We start from the raw sequence: 13,524 nt of genomic DNA, 5'->3' as shown, positions 1-13,524 counted from the left end.
GAAACTTTCTTTTAAAAACACAAGCATGGCCGGGCGTGGTGGCTCACGCCTGTAATCCCAGCACTTTGGGAGGCCGAGGCGGGCGGATCACGAGGTCAGGAGATTGAGACCATCCTGGCTAACCCAGTGAAACCCCGTCTCTACTAAAAATACAAAAAATTAACTGGGCCTGGTGGCAGAGGCCTGTAGTCCCACCTACTCGGGAGGCTGAGGCAGGAGAATGGTGTGAACCCGGGAGGCGGAGCTTGCAGTGAGCCGAGATTGCACCACTGCACTCCAGCCTGGGCGACAGAGCGAGACTGTCTCAAAACAAAAACAAAAACAAAAAACCACAAGCATATAGCTTGTTTTCTATATTTGTCTCTCTTGATAAGGAATTTCACAGGCTTATTACAGGCTTTACATAGTATTGCCTTTTATGTGATTTAAACAAATGATTTTCAAGCACCCGTCTAATATGCTGTAATCATTCTGAATGTCAATTCGTCCAATATAAAACATTTATGAATAATATACTCTCTACATTTCTTGTCTTTCACTGAAGGAATCCTAGAGACAAAACTGATAGCACAATGTAGTGCCAGTTTCAGAGACTAGTGACCATCTGTAATTGTGGGCAGCAGGTAAGGGGTGACAGCAAGGTAATACCAAACACTAAAACGAAAAGAAGGCTGCCTTTGAGAATACAATTAGGTAGAGCCACAATGTAATGAATAGAACCAGCCATCTGCGGAAATGATTCTCTTTGAGAATGAAGAGAATGGTGGAGAGGAAGAGTGACTGGAGTATAATAAAAACTAAGCAATTCCAAGGAATGTAAATTTGTTCATTCAATTTGATTCTTTAGAACCACCATGGATCTAATGGTAAAGCACAGGGTTCTTCCTGTGAAAAGTGTAGAGTATGGTGTATGGATAAGAAGTAAAACAATTAACAAGAGAAGAAAAGTGGCATCCAATTTTCTTTTCCTTTTTTGTTTTTGAGCCAGGGTCTTCCTCTGTTGCCCAGCAGGAGTGCAGTGATAGGATCAAGCCTCACTGCAGCCTTGACTTCCCAGGCTCAAGTGATCCTCCTACTTCAGCCTCTCCAGTAGCTGAGACTACAGGCTTGCACCACCATGCCTGGCTAATTTTTTCTATTTTGTAGAGATGGAGTCTTGCCACGTTGCCCAGGCTTGTCTCAAACTCCTGCGCTCAAGCAATCCTCCGGCCTCGGTCTCACAAAGTGCTGAGATTACAGGTATGAGCCACCATACCTGGTCTTCTTTTAGAAAAAAGTAAGCTAAAAAATAAATGTTGGTGTTTACCTAGTACTATGCAGGGGAGAAAGAGGCCTGCCTCTGGCAGACATAAGCATGGCAATTAGCAAAGAAGTGGACATTGCTGTAGAGCAGGGATTTCCATTAGGCTGCGCCACATGACCACCTACATTCCTTCACTCAAGGCCCATCTTCTTTTTTCCTTTTTGTGAGACGGAGTCTCTTGCTCTGTCGCCTTGGTTGTAGTGCAGTAGCATGATTTTGGCTCACTGCAACCTCTACCTTCCAGGTTGAAGCAATTCTCTTGCCTCAGCCTCCTCAGTAGCTAGGACTACAGATATGTGCCACCACACCTGGCTTTTTTTTTTTGTATTTTTAGTACAGATAGGGTTTCACCATGCTGGCCAGGACAGTCTCGATCTCCTGACCTTGTGATCCACCCGTCTCAGTCTCCCAAAGTGCTGGGATTACAGGCATGAGCCACCACGCCCGGCTTTTTTTTCTGAGACCAAGTTTTGCTCTTGTTGCCCAGGATGGAGTGCAACGGCATGATCTCAGCTCACTGCAACCTCCACCTCCCGGGTTCAAGCAACTCTGCCTCAGCCTCCCGAGTATCTGGGATTACAGGCATGTGCCACCATGCCCAGCTAATTTTGTATTTTTAGTAGAGACGGGGTTTCCCCATGTTGGTCAGGCTGGTCTTGAACTCCCGACCTCAGGTGATCTGCCTGCCTCAGCCTCCCGAAGTGCTGGGATTACAGGCGTAAGCCACCATACCTGGCCACCTGGCTAATTTTTGTATTTTTAGTGGAGACAGGGTTTACTCCTGACCTCAAGTCATCCACCAGCCTCAGCCTCCCCAGGTGTGGGGATTACAGGTGTGAGCCACCATGCCCAGCCATCAAGGCTCATCCTCACCAAGTTAGCTTTCAACTGCTACAGCATCTTTTTATTTTTTGAGATGGAGTCTCGCTCTGTCACCCGGGCTGGAGTGCAATGGTGTGATCTCCACTCACTGTAATTTCTGCTTCCTGGATTTAAGCAATTCTCCTGCTTCAGTCTTCCAAGTAGCTGGGACTACAGGCATGCGCCACCACGCCCGGCTAAATTTTTTCTATTTTTAGTAGAGACAGGGTTTCGCCATGTTGGCCAGGCTGGTCTTGAACTCCTGACCTCAGGTGATCCCACCCACCTTGGCCTCCCAAAGTGCTGGGATTACAGGCAAGAGCTATGGCGCCTGGCCGCTACAGCATCATAACAAAGGCAATGGCGCCCCCTAGAATACAATGCAACTGCATCTGGAACATGAAAAGGTATACTCTTCACCATAAACTGATACTCTTGGTGTAGGCACCTGTCTGCTCTTGTGGGTTTTGTTGATATGAATCAGTCCTGCCAAATCTGCTGAGTAACCAGACAGACTGCACCTCTTACTTTCAAAGCTTAAGACTAGATAGAGAATGCCCACATCAAGGCACACCCATCCTGGGAAGTCTTGTCATGGGGCCATTTATTTATTGATTTTGGTGAGACAGAGTCTTGCTCTGTCACCTAGGTTGGGGTGCAGTGGCACAATCTCAGCTTACTGCAACCTCTGTTTCCCGCATTCAAGTGATTCTCCTGCCTCAACCACCCAAGTAGCTGGCTTTACCGGTGTGTGCCACCACACCCAGCTGATTTTCTGTATTTTTAGTATGGAGGTGGTTTTGCCATGTTGGCCAGGCTGGTCTAGAACTCCTGGCCTCAAGTGATCTACCTCCCATCGGATTTCCAAAGTGCTGGGATTACCCAGTTACTTTTACGTAGTCATATGCCCCATCCTAGTGTCTTCAAAGTATCAAATAAAACATACTATCAAGTGTCTGAGTAGAAATTATGGAGATGTTTAAAAGTCACATTAGTGAAGAATGTGCCAATGTACAGCATACTGTTTATGATTAACACCCACTTGATCATGGTCATCTGACAACCAGCACAAACAAATCTAAAACAAAAGTTGTCATTAGAAATTTTTAGAAGCCTGAAAAACAAAAACAAGAGTTGTCATATGAAATGAAGTACAGAATATGGATAGAAGAAAGTTATTCTGCATGAAAAACCATGTGAGAAGACTTGCAACTAAGTTCCTACACTGGAATAACAAACAGCCCAGGAGAGCTTAAAGAGAGGTTTAGCACACACAGTCCCTCTACTTTAGACCTCATGGAACCTGGCCATAGCCAACATGAAGCTAATATCAGAATATCTGAACACTAAAGTAAGTAGGGTGCTCAAATAGATGTTTGAATTATCAGAATGGTGCCTTAACTTTTCCATTCTGAAATTATGAATTACTTATCCTGAAACAACCAGAAACAAAAAACGTTATGGTGTGTTTTTGAGACAGAGTCTCACTGTCACCCAGGCTGGAGTGCAGTAGCGCTATCTCAGCTCACTGCAACATCTGCCTCCCAGGTTTCAAGCGATTCTCCTGCTTGAGCCTCCTGAGTAGCTGGGATTACAGGCACCTGCCACCACACCTGGTTAATTTATGTATTGCTAGTAGAGATGGATGGGGTTTTGTCATGTTGGCCAGGCTGGTCTCCAACTTCTAATCTCAAGTGATCTGCCCACTTCAGCCTCCCAAAGTCCTAGGATTACAGGCATGAGCCGCTCTGCCCAGCCTTTTTTTTTTTGGAAATAAAGGTAGGATTTCACTTCCATTTGTTGTTGTTTTTTTTTTTTTCTTTAGATGGAGACTCACAGTCGCCCAGGCTGGAGTGCAGTGGCGGGATATCTCAGCTCACTGCAAGCTCCACCTCCTGGGTTCATGCCATTCTCCTGCCTCAGCCTCCTGAGTAGCTGGGACTACAGGCACCCGCCACCACACCCAGCTAATTTTTTGTATTTTTAGTAGAGATGGCGTTTCACTGGGATTTCACTTCTATTTCTAATGTTCTTCCTCAGAGTACCAGGCATCTATTGCCAGAGACTTTTTTTTTAAGAGACAGGGTGTTGTTATTTTTCATTAAATTTTCTTTACATTTGTCTATAACTAAGTCCAAGTGCTTACAATAAAATCATGATTACAAAAAGGACATCATAAGAAATAATAAAAATTTCCTTTAAATTCCCACTGGAGTGAGCTTGAATGAATACTAAAAAGCCAAGTCTGAGCATTTGCTGTTGTAGCCCCCAAAATTCTTATCCAGCACCTGTGTGTGTGTTAAGGTGATTCCTCAGGAGGGTGACTGTTCTGAATGCCCTGCCACAGAGATGGCACTTGTGTGGTCTCTCATCAGTGTGGCTTTTCATGTGACGATCCAAATTTGAACGCCGTGGACACGTGTAACTGCAAAGCTCACACTGGAATGTCTTCTTTACACCTATGTGCAAAATAAAACACTTGCTGCAGAGTTTCAAAGTGTTAAGATTAATCCTAATCTTAAATTTCTACAAATATATTTTATTAGCTTTTAATAACAAAACCCAATATAAGTCATAATTATCTCATATCATTAATACATTTACTTCTTCTTTGGGATTAAAAACAGAGCATTGGATCTGTAAAAAAATCTTACTTTAGACTGGTTTTAAAGAACTGTACCCACATAATGACCTTTTACAAATACGGTTAATATAAAACAACTTGCATATGCACTGTGTTGTGTGCTTATCCCAAAATGGTTTTATGAAACCACTATAAACTCGTTTTACCTTTCTTTTTAATTTTTGTTGGCTTTGGAGGCTTCATATTACCAACCACTTTCTCTGCATTAACCTCTGATAGCAGACCCTCCTGCTGTTCTTCCTCAAAATCGTAGACAGACACATCTACATCTTTGCCCTCCTCTGTATAACGCAGTTTGCTCTTTTTGGTTTTCTTTGTTTTTTTGGCTGGTGGCTGATAGTCTGGGTCTTTTTGCCAACTAGGATCTTCCTGGGGTGGAAGTTCCCCTTGTTCTAGTGTCTCCACCTCTCCATTGGCCCCCACTTTAACCACCTGAAACCCTTCAGGCAAGGGTAGGGTGTGGCATATCATGGGTTCACTTTCCGCAAGGCCCTCTTTAGACACTTCATTTTCATAAGCCCCCTGAAGTTCTTCTACGGAAGTGGTAGCAACAGGTACAGTCACAGGAACAGGTACTTGAACAAGCTGAAGCTCTCCTATGTTTATGGGCTGTTCCTCCATATTTACAACCTGTAAAGTTATAATCTGGGTATCGTCCACAGCAGCCTCCGCTTCTGGAGCCACTGTGCCCTCCATTACTTCAGTCTTCATCTGAAGAAGGGTGGGGTCCAGCTGTTCCATCATTACCATCTGTACACTGCTGTTGACATCCTGGACCACCTCACCCCCATCCGTCTGGTTCTGGGGTAAGTGGCAGGCATCTTCTTCCTGGCCCCCTTCCCGGCGTCTCTGGTAAGTCTTTCTCTCCTTTCCTTTAATAAAAGTTTCAGACTCCTCCACAATGGCTTCGACCGCCTCACCTTCCATTTCCCCTGCCTTTATTAAGGGAGAACACAGATTGTTATTTAAAGCAAAGCAGCCTAAATAAAAACATACATTTTAAAACAAAAAGACCCTTTGGTGAATGAATTAGGCATCAATGGTTGTTAACATTAAAAAAGACACAACAGACATTATGTGCCTCTTGATGAAAGAAAAAAACACTACCTATAATTCCCTGAGGATAAGATCCACATCTAACAAGTGGTTTTTTTTTTTTTTTTTTTTTTTTTTTTGAGATGGAGTCTCCCTCTGTCGCCCAGGCTGGAATGCAGTGGTGCGATCTCTGCTCACTGTAAGCTCCACCTCCCGGGTTCACGCCATTCTCCTGCCTCAGCCTCCTGAGTAGCTGGGACTACAGGTGCCTACCACCACGCCTGGCTAATTTTTCGTATTTTTAGTACAGATGGGGTTTAACTGTTAGCCAGGATGCTCTCGATCTCCTGATCTCATGATCCACCTGCCTCGGCCTCCCAAAGCACTGGGATTACAGGCGTGAGCCACTGCGCCCAGCCGGTTTTTACTTTTTTTTTTTTTTTTTTTTTTTTTTTGAGTCAAAGTCTCGCACTGTTGCCTGGGCTGGATAATGGCATGATCTCGGCTCACTGCAACTTCCACCTCCCAGGTTTAAGTGATTCTCCTGCCTCAGCCTCCCGAGTAGCTGGGATTACAGGTGCCCACCACCACACCTGGCTAATTTTTTGTGTTTTTAGCAGAGACGGGGTTTCACTATGTTGTCCAGGCTGGTCTTGAACTTCTGACCTTGTGATCTGCCTGCCTCGGCCTCCAAAAGTGCTGGGATTAGAGGTGTGAGCCACCATGCCCGGCCACGATTGTTACTCTTTAGCACTGTGCCCAGGCTGGTAACTACTCAATAAATGCTAACCGAATTGAATATATAATAGAAAACAAAAAACAAATCAGCCAATTCATAGTTTTTGGCTCTTAAATCTTATGAATGGGCCGGGCACGGTGGCTCACACCTGTAATCCCAGCACTTTGGGAGGCCAAGGCTGGTGGATCAGTTGAGGCCAGGCGTTCAGAACCAGTCTGGCTAACATAGCAAAACCCCATCTCTACTAAAAATACAAAAATTAGCCAGGCGGCGCAGTGCACACCTGTAATCCCAGCTACTTCGGAGGCTGAGGCACGAGAAGAGCTTGAACCCTGGAGGTGGCGGTTGCAGTGAGCTGAGAACGTGCCCCTGCACTCTAGCCTGGGTGACAGAGCGAGACTTGGTCTCAAAAACAAAAAACAAAAACCTTGTGAATGACATTACCTAAACAAGAGTAAAATAGGAGCCGGGCGTGGTGGCTCACGCCTGTAATCCCAGCCTTTTGGGAGGCCAAGGGTGGCAGATCACTTGAAGTCAGGAGATGGAGACAAGCCTGGCCAACACGGTAAAACCCCATTTTCATTAAAAACACAAAAATTAGCCAGGTGTGGTGGCACACACCTGTAATCCCAGCTACTCGGGAGACTGAGGCAGGAGAACTGCTTGAACTTGGGAGGTGGAGGTTGCAGTGAGCTGAGATTGGGCCACTGTACTCCCTCCACCCAGGGCTCAAGAGCGAGCCTCTGTCTCAAAAAATAAAATAAAATAAAACAAAATAATAATAATAATTAAAATAAAACAAAATGTATAGCTGGGTGTGGTGGGGTGTGCCTCTAATCCCAGCTACTTGGAAGGCTGAGTGAGGCAGGAGAATTGCTTGAACCCTGGAGGCGGAGATTGCAGTGAGCTGAGTGCCACTGCACTCCAGCCTGGAGCCTGGGCGATAAGAGTGAAAACTGTATCTCAAAACAACAACAACAACAACAAAACATTAAAGTGTTTTGTATTTTTGGCCAAGAATACAGTTCAAACGAAGCTTTTGTTACTTCTATTAAAGACACTTTGACACTTTTCTCTAATTCTCTGTCTAGGCACCTTAACATTGTATTATATCCACATTAGCAGTCAGAGAAGACTCCTTAAGCCAGGACCACCTGCGAGGCAGTACAAGGACTACAGAGAGACGGGCAAGGCCTGGTCCTACATTCTAGGAGTTACTGTCTAACATAAAGGACAAAATAGGTAGTACAATGGCTCAAGGTAAAATCAGGCAGGTCTGGAGAAAGGTAACATAACTGGGTGTGATAGAAAAATGCTTCATAAATGTGGAATTTGAATGGAACCCTGAAACATGAGCGGGACATTTAAAGGCAGAGTTTAACAGTGGGGGGCAGAGGGTGTATTCTATAGGGGAAGGGTTTGGATTTTTGGGTAAAATAAATACCTGTAGGAATTATGAGTAAGAAAAAGAACTGGTTTAAAGCACAGGACAGAGGAGAGGGCAGTAAGACAGGTGAAAGATGCACTGGTTGCCCCCATAGTTTGGACAGTCTTGAATAACAAAATACCTCAGATAGCTGGCAAAGGAAAACCACTTATGCTTTCTGGGCAGAGAAGTAAAGATTCGGCCGGGCGCGGTGGCTCAAGCCTGTAATCCCAGCACTTTGGGAGGCCGAGACAGGCGGATCACGAGGTCAGGAGATGGAGATCATCCTGGCGAACACAGTGAAACCCCGTCTCTACTAAAAAATACAAAAAACTAGCCGGGTGAGGTGGCGGGCGCCTGTAGTCCCAGCCACTCGGGAGGCTGAGGCAGGAGAATGGTGTGAACCTGGGAGGCGGAGCTTGCAGTGAGCTGAGATCCGGCCACTGCACTCCAGCCTGGGGGCAGAGCGAGACTCCGTCTCAAAAAAAAAAAAAAAAAAAAAGAGAAGTAAAGATTCACTCATTTCACAAAGAACAGCACTTAATTTCCTCAAAAAGTGTGTCTCTATTTTTGCAAAAACTGCTTGATGCACTTACCACCCTTCTGGCTCACAAGGCCCTTCAGGCTCACCTGACCCCACGATAACCTATTCAGATTTATGTCTTGCCCTCTAGCACTTTCCCCTTCAGTTAAGCTGTCTTTTCATCCAGACACAGTTCCCACTGTCATCTCCCTGTTTTCACTCTGTACTTTACGTCTGATCCACTCCTTTCAACACCAGCTCATCTTTGGCACAACAAAGCTTTCTGAGGTTCTTGTGGCCATTACTTTGCTCCAAATGTGTTCCTGATAAAATAAAGACACAGTTTAGCACTTAAAATTTTCTCAAAATGATCTATTTTCCCAGCTGGGTGTGAAAGCTCTTTAAGGGCAAAAGCCAGGCTGAAGCAACATACATTTTTGGACAGATTCAGCAAACCCCACCACCTGCCTAGAGAAAAACAAGGCTCATGGTAAACTCCCGAGGTTGTTGAGGTGCCAGGTTGGTTTATTCTGCCACTAGCTTCTTTCTTTCATTAGTCCCTTGTTCTCAACAAACAAGAAAAAAATACAATATCGAATGCAAAGGCCTCTTACTATGCTGTTCATGACAGTGGGGACAAATATAAAAAAATGTTACTGCAGAAGGTGGGGATCAAAGAACATTTGTAGAATGCTTTATAATTTGCCTATAAATTAAAAATGAGCAAAGTGCTAGCATTTTTATTGTAAGATCTCATTTATACCTCTGATTGTAAAAGACTAAGTATGATCTTAACTATAATTAATTTTATATACTCAGTACTGTTCAGACAGATTACGTTTAGGATAGAAATTCTCCATGCTGGCATTATTCAATAGAAATATAACGCAAGCCACAAACATAAACCACATTACATGCAATTTTAAGTAAAATAATTTCATATTAAAAAGTTAAAAAAAAAAATCCAGGTGAAATTAATTTTAGTAATCTATTTTGCTTAACCCGGTAGGTCCAAAATATCATTTCAAGGTTTAATCAATTTAAAAAATTGTTGGCTGGGCGCGGTGGCTCACGCCTGTAAACCCGGCACTTTGGGAAGCCAAGGCAGGGTGGATCATGAGGTCAGGAGATGGAGGCCATCCTGGCTAACATGGCGAAACCCCATCTCCATGAAAAATACAAAAATTAGCCAGGCGTGGTGTTGGGCGCCTGTAGTCCCAGATATTCAGGAGGCTGAGGCAGGAGAATGGTGTGAACCCAGGAGGCGGAGCTTGCAGTGAGCTGAGATCGCACCACTGTATTCCAGCCTGGCGACAGAGCGAGATTCCATCTCAAAAACAAACAACAACAACAAAAAAAACCCAAAACAAACAAACAAACAATTGTTATATTTGAGACACAGACTTGCTCTGTTGCCCAGACTGGAGTGAAGTGGCAGGACCACAGCTCACTGTAACCTCCAATTTCTGGGCTCCAGTGATCCTTCTGCCTCAGTCAACCGAGGAGCTAGGACTACAGTTCATGCCACCATACTCAACTAATTTCTTTTTTTTTTTTTTTTTAGATGGGGTTTCCTCTGTTGCCCAGGCTGGAGTGCAGCAGAATGGTCACGGTTCACTGCAGCCTTGACTTCCTGGGCTCAGGTGATTTTTCCACCTCAGCCTCCAGCGGGTTCATGCCAAGTATCAGGCTAATTTTTTTGTATTTTTAGAAGTGGGGGTTTCACCATGTTGCGCAGACTGGTCTCGAACTCCTGGGCTTGAGTGATCTGCCCACCTCAGCCTCCCAAAGTGCTGGGACTACAGGAATAAGTCACCGTGCCTGGCCTCTAATTTATTTATTTATTTTTTTAAGACAGAGTCTTGCATTGTTGCCAACCCTGGAGTGCAGTGGCACAATCTCGGCTCACTGCAAGTTCTGCCTCCCGGGTTCACGCCATTCTCCTGCCTCAGCCTCCCGGGCAGTTGGGACTACAGGCGCCCAATACCACACCTGGCTAATTTTTTGTACTTTCAGTAGAGACGGGATTTCACCCTGTTAGCCAGGATGGTCTCGATCTCCTGACCTTGTGCTCTGCCCACCTCGGCCTCCCAAAGTGCTGGGATTACGGGCGTAAGCCACCGTGCCCGGACATTTTTTTTTTTTTTTAGAGGAAGTCTTGCTCTGTCGCCCAGGCTGGAGTGCAGGGGCGTGATCTCGGCTCACTGCAAACTCTGCCTCCCGGGTTCATGCCATTCTCCTGCCTCAGCCTCCTGAGTAGCTGGGACTACAGGAAACCAGCACCACGCCCAGTTGATTTTGTTTTTGTATTTTTAGTAGAGACGGGGTTTCACCGTGTTAGGCAGGATGGTCTTGATCTCCCGTCCTCATGATCCACTCGCCTCAGCCTCCCAAAGTGCTGGGATTACAGGTGTGAGCCACCATGCCCAGCCTAATGTTTTTTTTTTTTTTTTATTTTGTAAAGGTGAGCTCTCACTATGTTGCCCAGGCTGGTCTTGAACTCCCAGTCTCAAGTGACTGTCCCATCTTCGACTACCAAGGTGCTGGGATTACAGGTATGTGCCATCATGCCCAGCTATATTTTACATTTACAGCATATCTTAATCTGAACCAGTAAAACTCTAAATTCTCAACAGCAACATGAGGCTAGGGGCTTCTGTACTGGACAGCACAGCTTTGTACTTGTGTTACTCAAAATATGGTCTGAGGACCAGCAGTACTGGCATAACCTTGGAGCTTCTTAGAAACACAGACCTTCAGGTCCCACCCTTGACCCACAGAATTCGATTTTGTAATTTAACATTATACTGTTTCCCCATTAAGATTTTTTTTTTCTTTTTGAGACCGAGTTTCACTCTTGTCGCCTAGGCTGGACTGCAATGGCACAATCTCGGCTCAATGTGACCTCCGACTCCTGGGTTCAAGCGATTCTCCTGCCTCAGCCTCCCAAGTAGCTGGGATTACAGGCATGCGCCACTATGCCTGGCTAGTTTTGTATTTTTATTAGTGACGGGGTTTCTCCATGTTGGTCAGGCTGGTCTCGAACTCCTGACCTCAGGTGATCCACCTGCCTCAGCCTCCCAAAGTGCTGGGATTAAAGGCATGAGCCACCGTGCCCGGCCCCAAGAAAAAAAATTTTTTAAGAGTTTTTCCCTGAAGAGCCCCAAAAGTTAGTATTCCTGAAAGGGGAATGATAATCCAATTGTCTGGAGCTAGGGAACAGACAAAAAGTCCAATTTACTTCAGAAAATGTGCCAAAGTACAAAAAATTCAGATGCTGTCAATGTAAATGTGATGACTCTGCCAGAGTCACTACATAATCCCAGACTATTTAAATATTCTCAATAATAAAATCGGTGGAGGAAAAACAATCTTTGGGGCCTCCAGGATTTTGTAGCATACAATTTGATGCTACAACTTGAACATGATGGAAAAAAATTCCATCTTGTCTCTGGTGTTAACCTGAAAACTTAAAATGTTACAGGCTTGTAAACAGGCATGGCAGGGTGGCTCATGCCTGTAATCCCAGCACTTTGGGAGGCCGAGGTGGGCGGATCACCTGAGGTCAGGAGTTTGAGACCAGCCTGACCAACATGGTGAAACCCCATCTCTACTAAAAATACAAAAATTAGCCAGGTGTGGTGGCAGCCGCCGACAGTCCCAGCTATTCAGGAGGCTGAGGCAGGAGAATCGCATGAACCTGGGAGGCGGAGGTTGCACTGAGCCGGTATTAGGCCACTGCACTCCAGCCTGGGCGACAGAGTGAGACTCCACCTCAAAAAAAAAAAAAAAAAAGAAAAGAAAAGAAAAAAATTGCTTGTAAACAACCAAGTCCAACCCAAAAAAGGTCACAGAATTATAAACCAGGTAGAAACAGAAGTGGTACAAAAGATACAAATTGAAACCAACTGTGCTTTCAAAGAGCTGAGCTGACAAGAGTATTGTCTTGCTGGAAAAAAAAAAAAAAAAACACGTGGCACCTACTCAGGTCTTAAAGCAATAGCTTCTATTTTTAATAGAGAAAAATCAGACACAAAGTAGCAAGCCATCAGCCTCTCAATACACTGCTTAGAAATCTCAGTGCATCCTCGAGGTCAGAAGATCAAGACCATCCTGGCTAACACGATGAAACCCTGTCTCTACTAGAAATACAAAAACAAAATTAGCCAGGCATGGTGGCAGGTGCCTGTAGTCCCAGCTACTGGGGAGGCTGAGGTGGGAGAATGGCGTGAACCTGAAAGGTGGAGCTTGCAGTGAGCTGAGATTGTGCCACTGCACTCCAGCCTGGGCGACAGAGAGAGACTCTGTCTCAAAAAAAAAAAAAAAAAAAAAAAAAAAACCCAGAAAACTCAGTGCATCCCATCAACTAGTGGATCCCTCTTTTTACTTAACTTCTTTTACTTTCTTTCCAGAGGATGGGAGTCTCTCCTCTGAATCAGTAAGTAACCAATAGGCTGGACCAGGTCACTCTCCCTACTCCCTGGGGACTGTGCTTCTAGTTGCCTCTCCCGACACTAGCAGCTCCAATCCATCTCCTCCCTTTCTTTATTATTTTCAAATACTCAGTTCCTCTTAGCACAAAACATACCCACTCACTCTAATTCCTACATATTTTTCGGCTCTATCCTTGCCTGAGTTGCCCATGCCTTCTAGGTTTTGTCAAATCTTTTTTTGGGGACCAATACCACCACCAAAAAGAAGTTTATATCACTCAAAACATGTTTTAATTTACTTACAAGACACAATTTTTTTCCTCCAGATTACAAAAATCACCTAATATTCTGATGCTGTTTTCTCAGCTATTCAATTAAAGGTACATATTTTATATATATATGAAATCATATTATATATAGAATTTATATACACTTCTATATATGGCTTTGCTCTCCTATCTTAAAAATCTGTCCTTACGACTAGGTGTGATGGTTCAAGCCTGTAATCCCAGCACTTTGGGAGGCTGAGGTAGATCACTTGAGCCCAGGAGTTCAAGCCT

The 13,524-nt window shown here is 44.6% G+C and overlaps 1 protein-coding gene across 2 annotated transcripts in view; it reads right to left on the bottom strand.

The window, feature by feature from the left end:
- The window catches only part of CTCF (CCCTC-binding factor), an 81,298-nt gene that overhangs the window by 27,012 nt on the left and 40,762 nt on the right, over positions 1-13,524 (bottom strand). For both annotated transcript variants that reach the window (XM_030924611.1, XM_030924610.1), the window contains exons 3-4: positions 4,955-5,744; positions 4,453-4,623 (exon numbers count right to left, since the gene is read on the bottom strand). In XM_030924611.1, the coding sequence (XP_030780471.1) occupies positions 4,453-4,623; positions 4,955-5,735 (952 nt within the window). In that variant the 5' untranslated portion in view covers positions 5,736-5,744. The remainder of the gene's footprint in view (positions 1-4,452; positions 4,624-4,954; positions 5,745-13,524) is intronic.

The sequence above is a fragment of the Rhinopithecus roxellana genome, chromosome 20 (assembly GCF_007565055.1).
Source record: "Rhinopithecus roxellana isolate Shanxi Qingling chromosome 20, ASM756505v1, whole genome shotgun sequence".
NCBI lineage: Eukaryota > Metazoa > Chordata > Mammalia > Primates > Cercopithecidae > Rhinopithecus > Rhinopithecus roxellana.
Note: the sequence above shows the minus strand (reverse complement) of the source record. Positions and strands in the feature narration are given on the sequence as shown.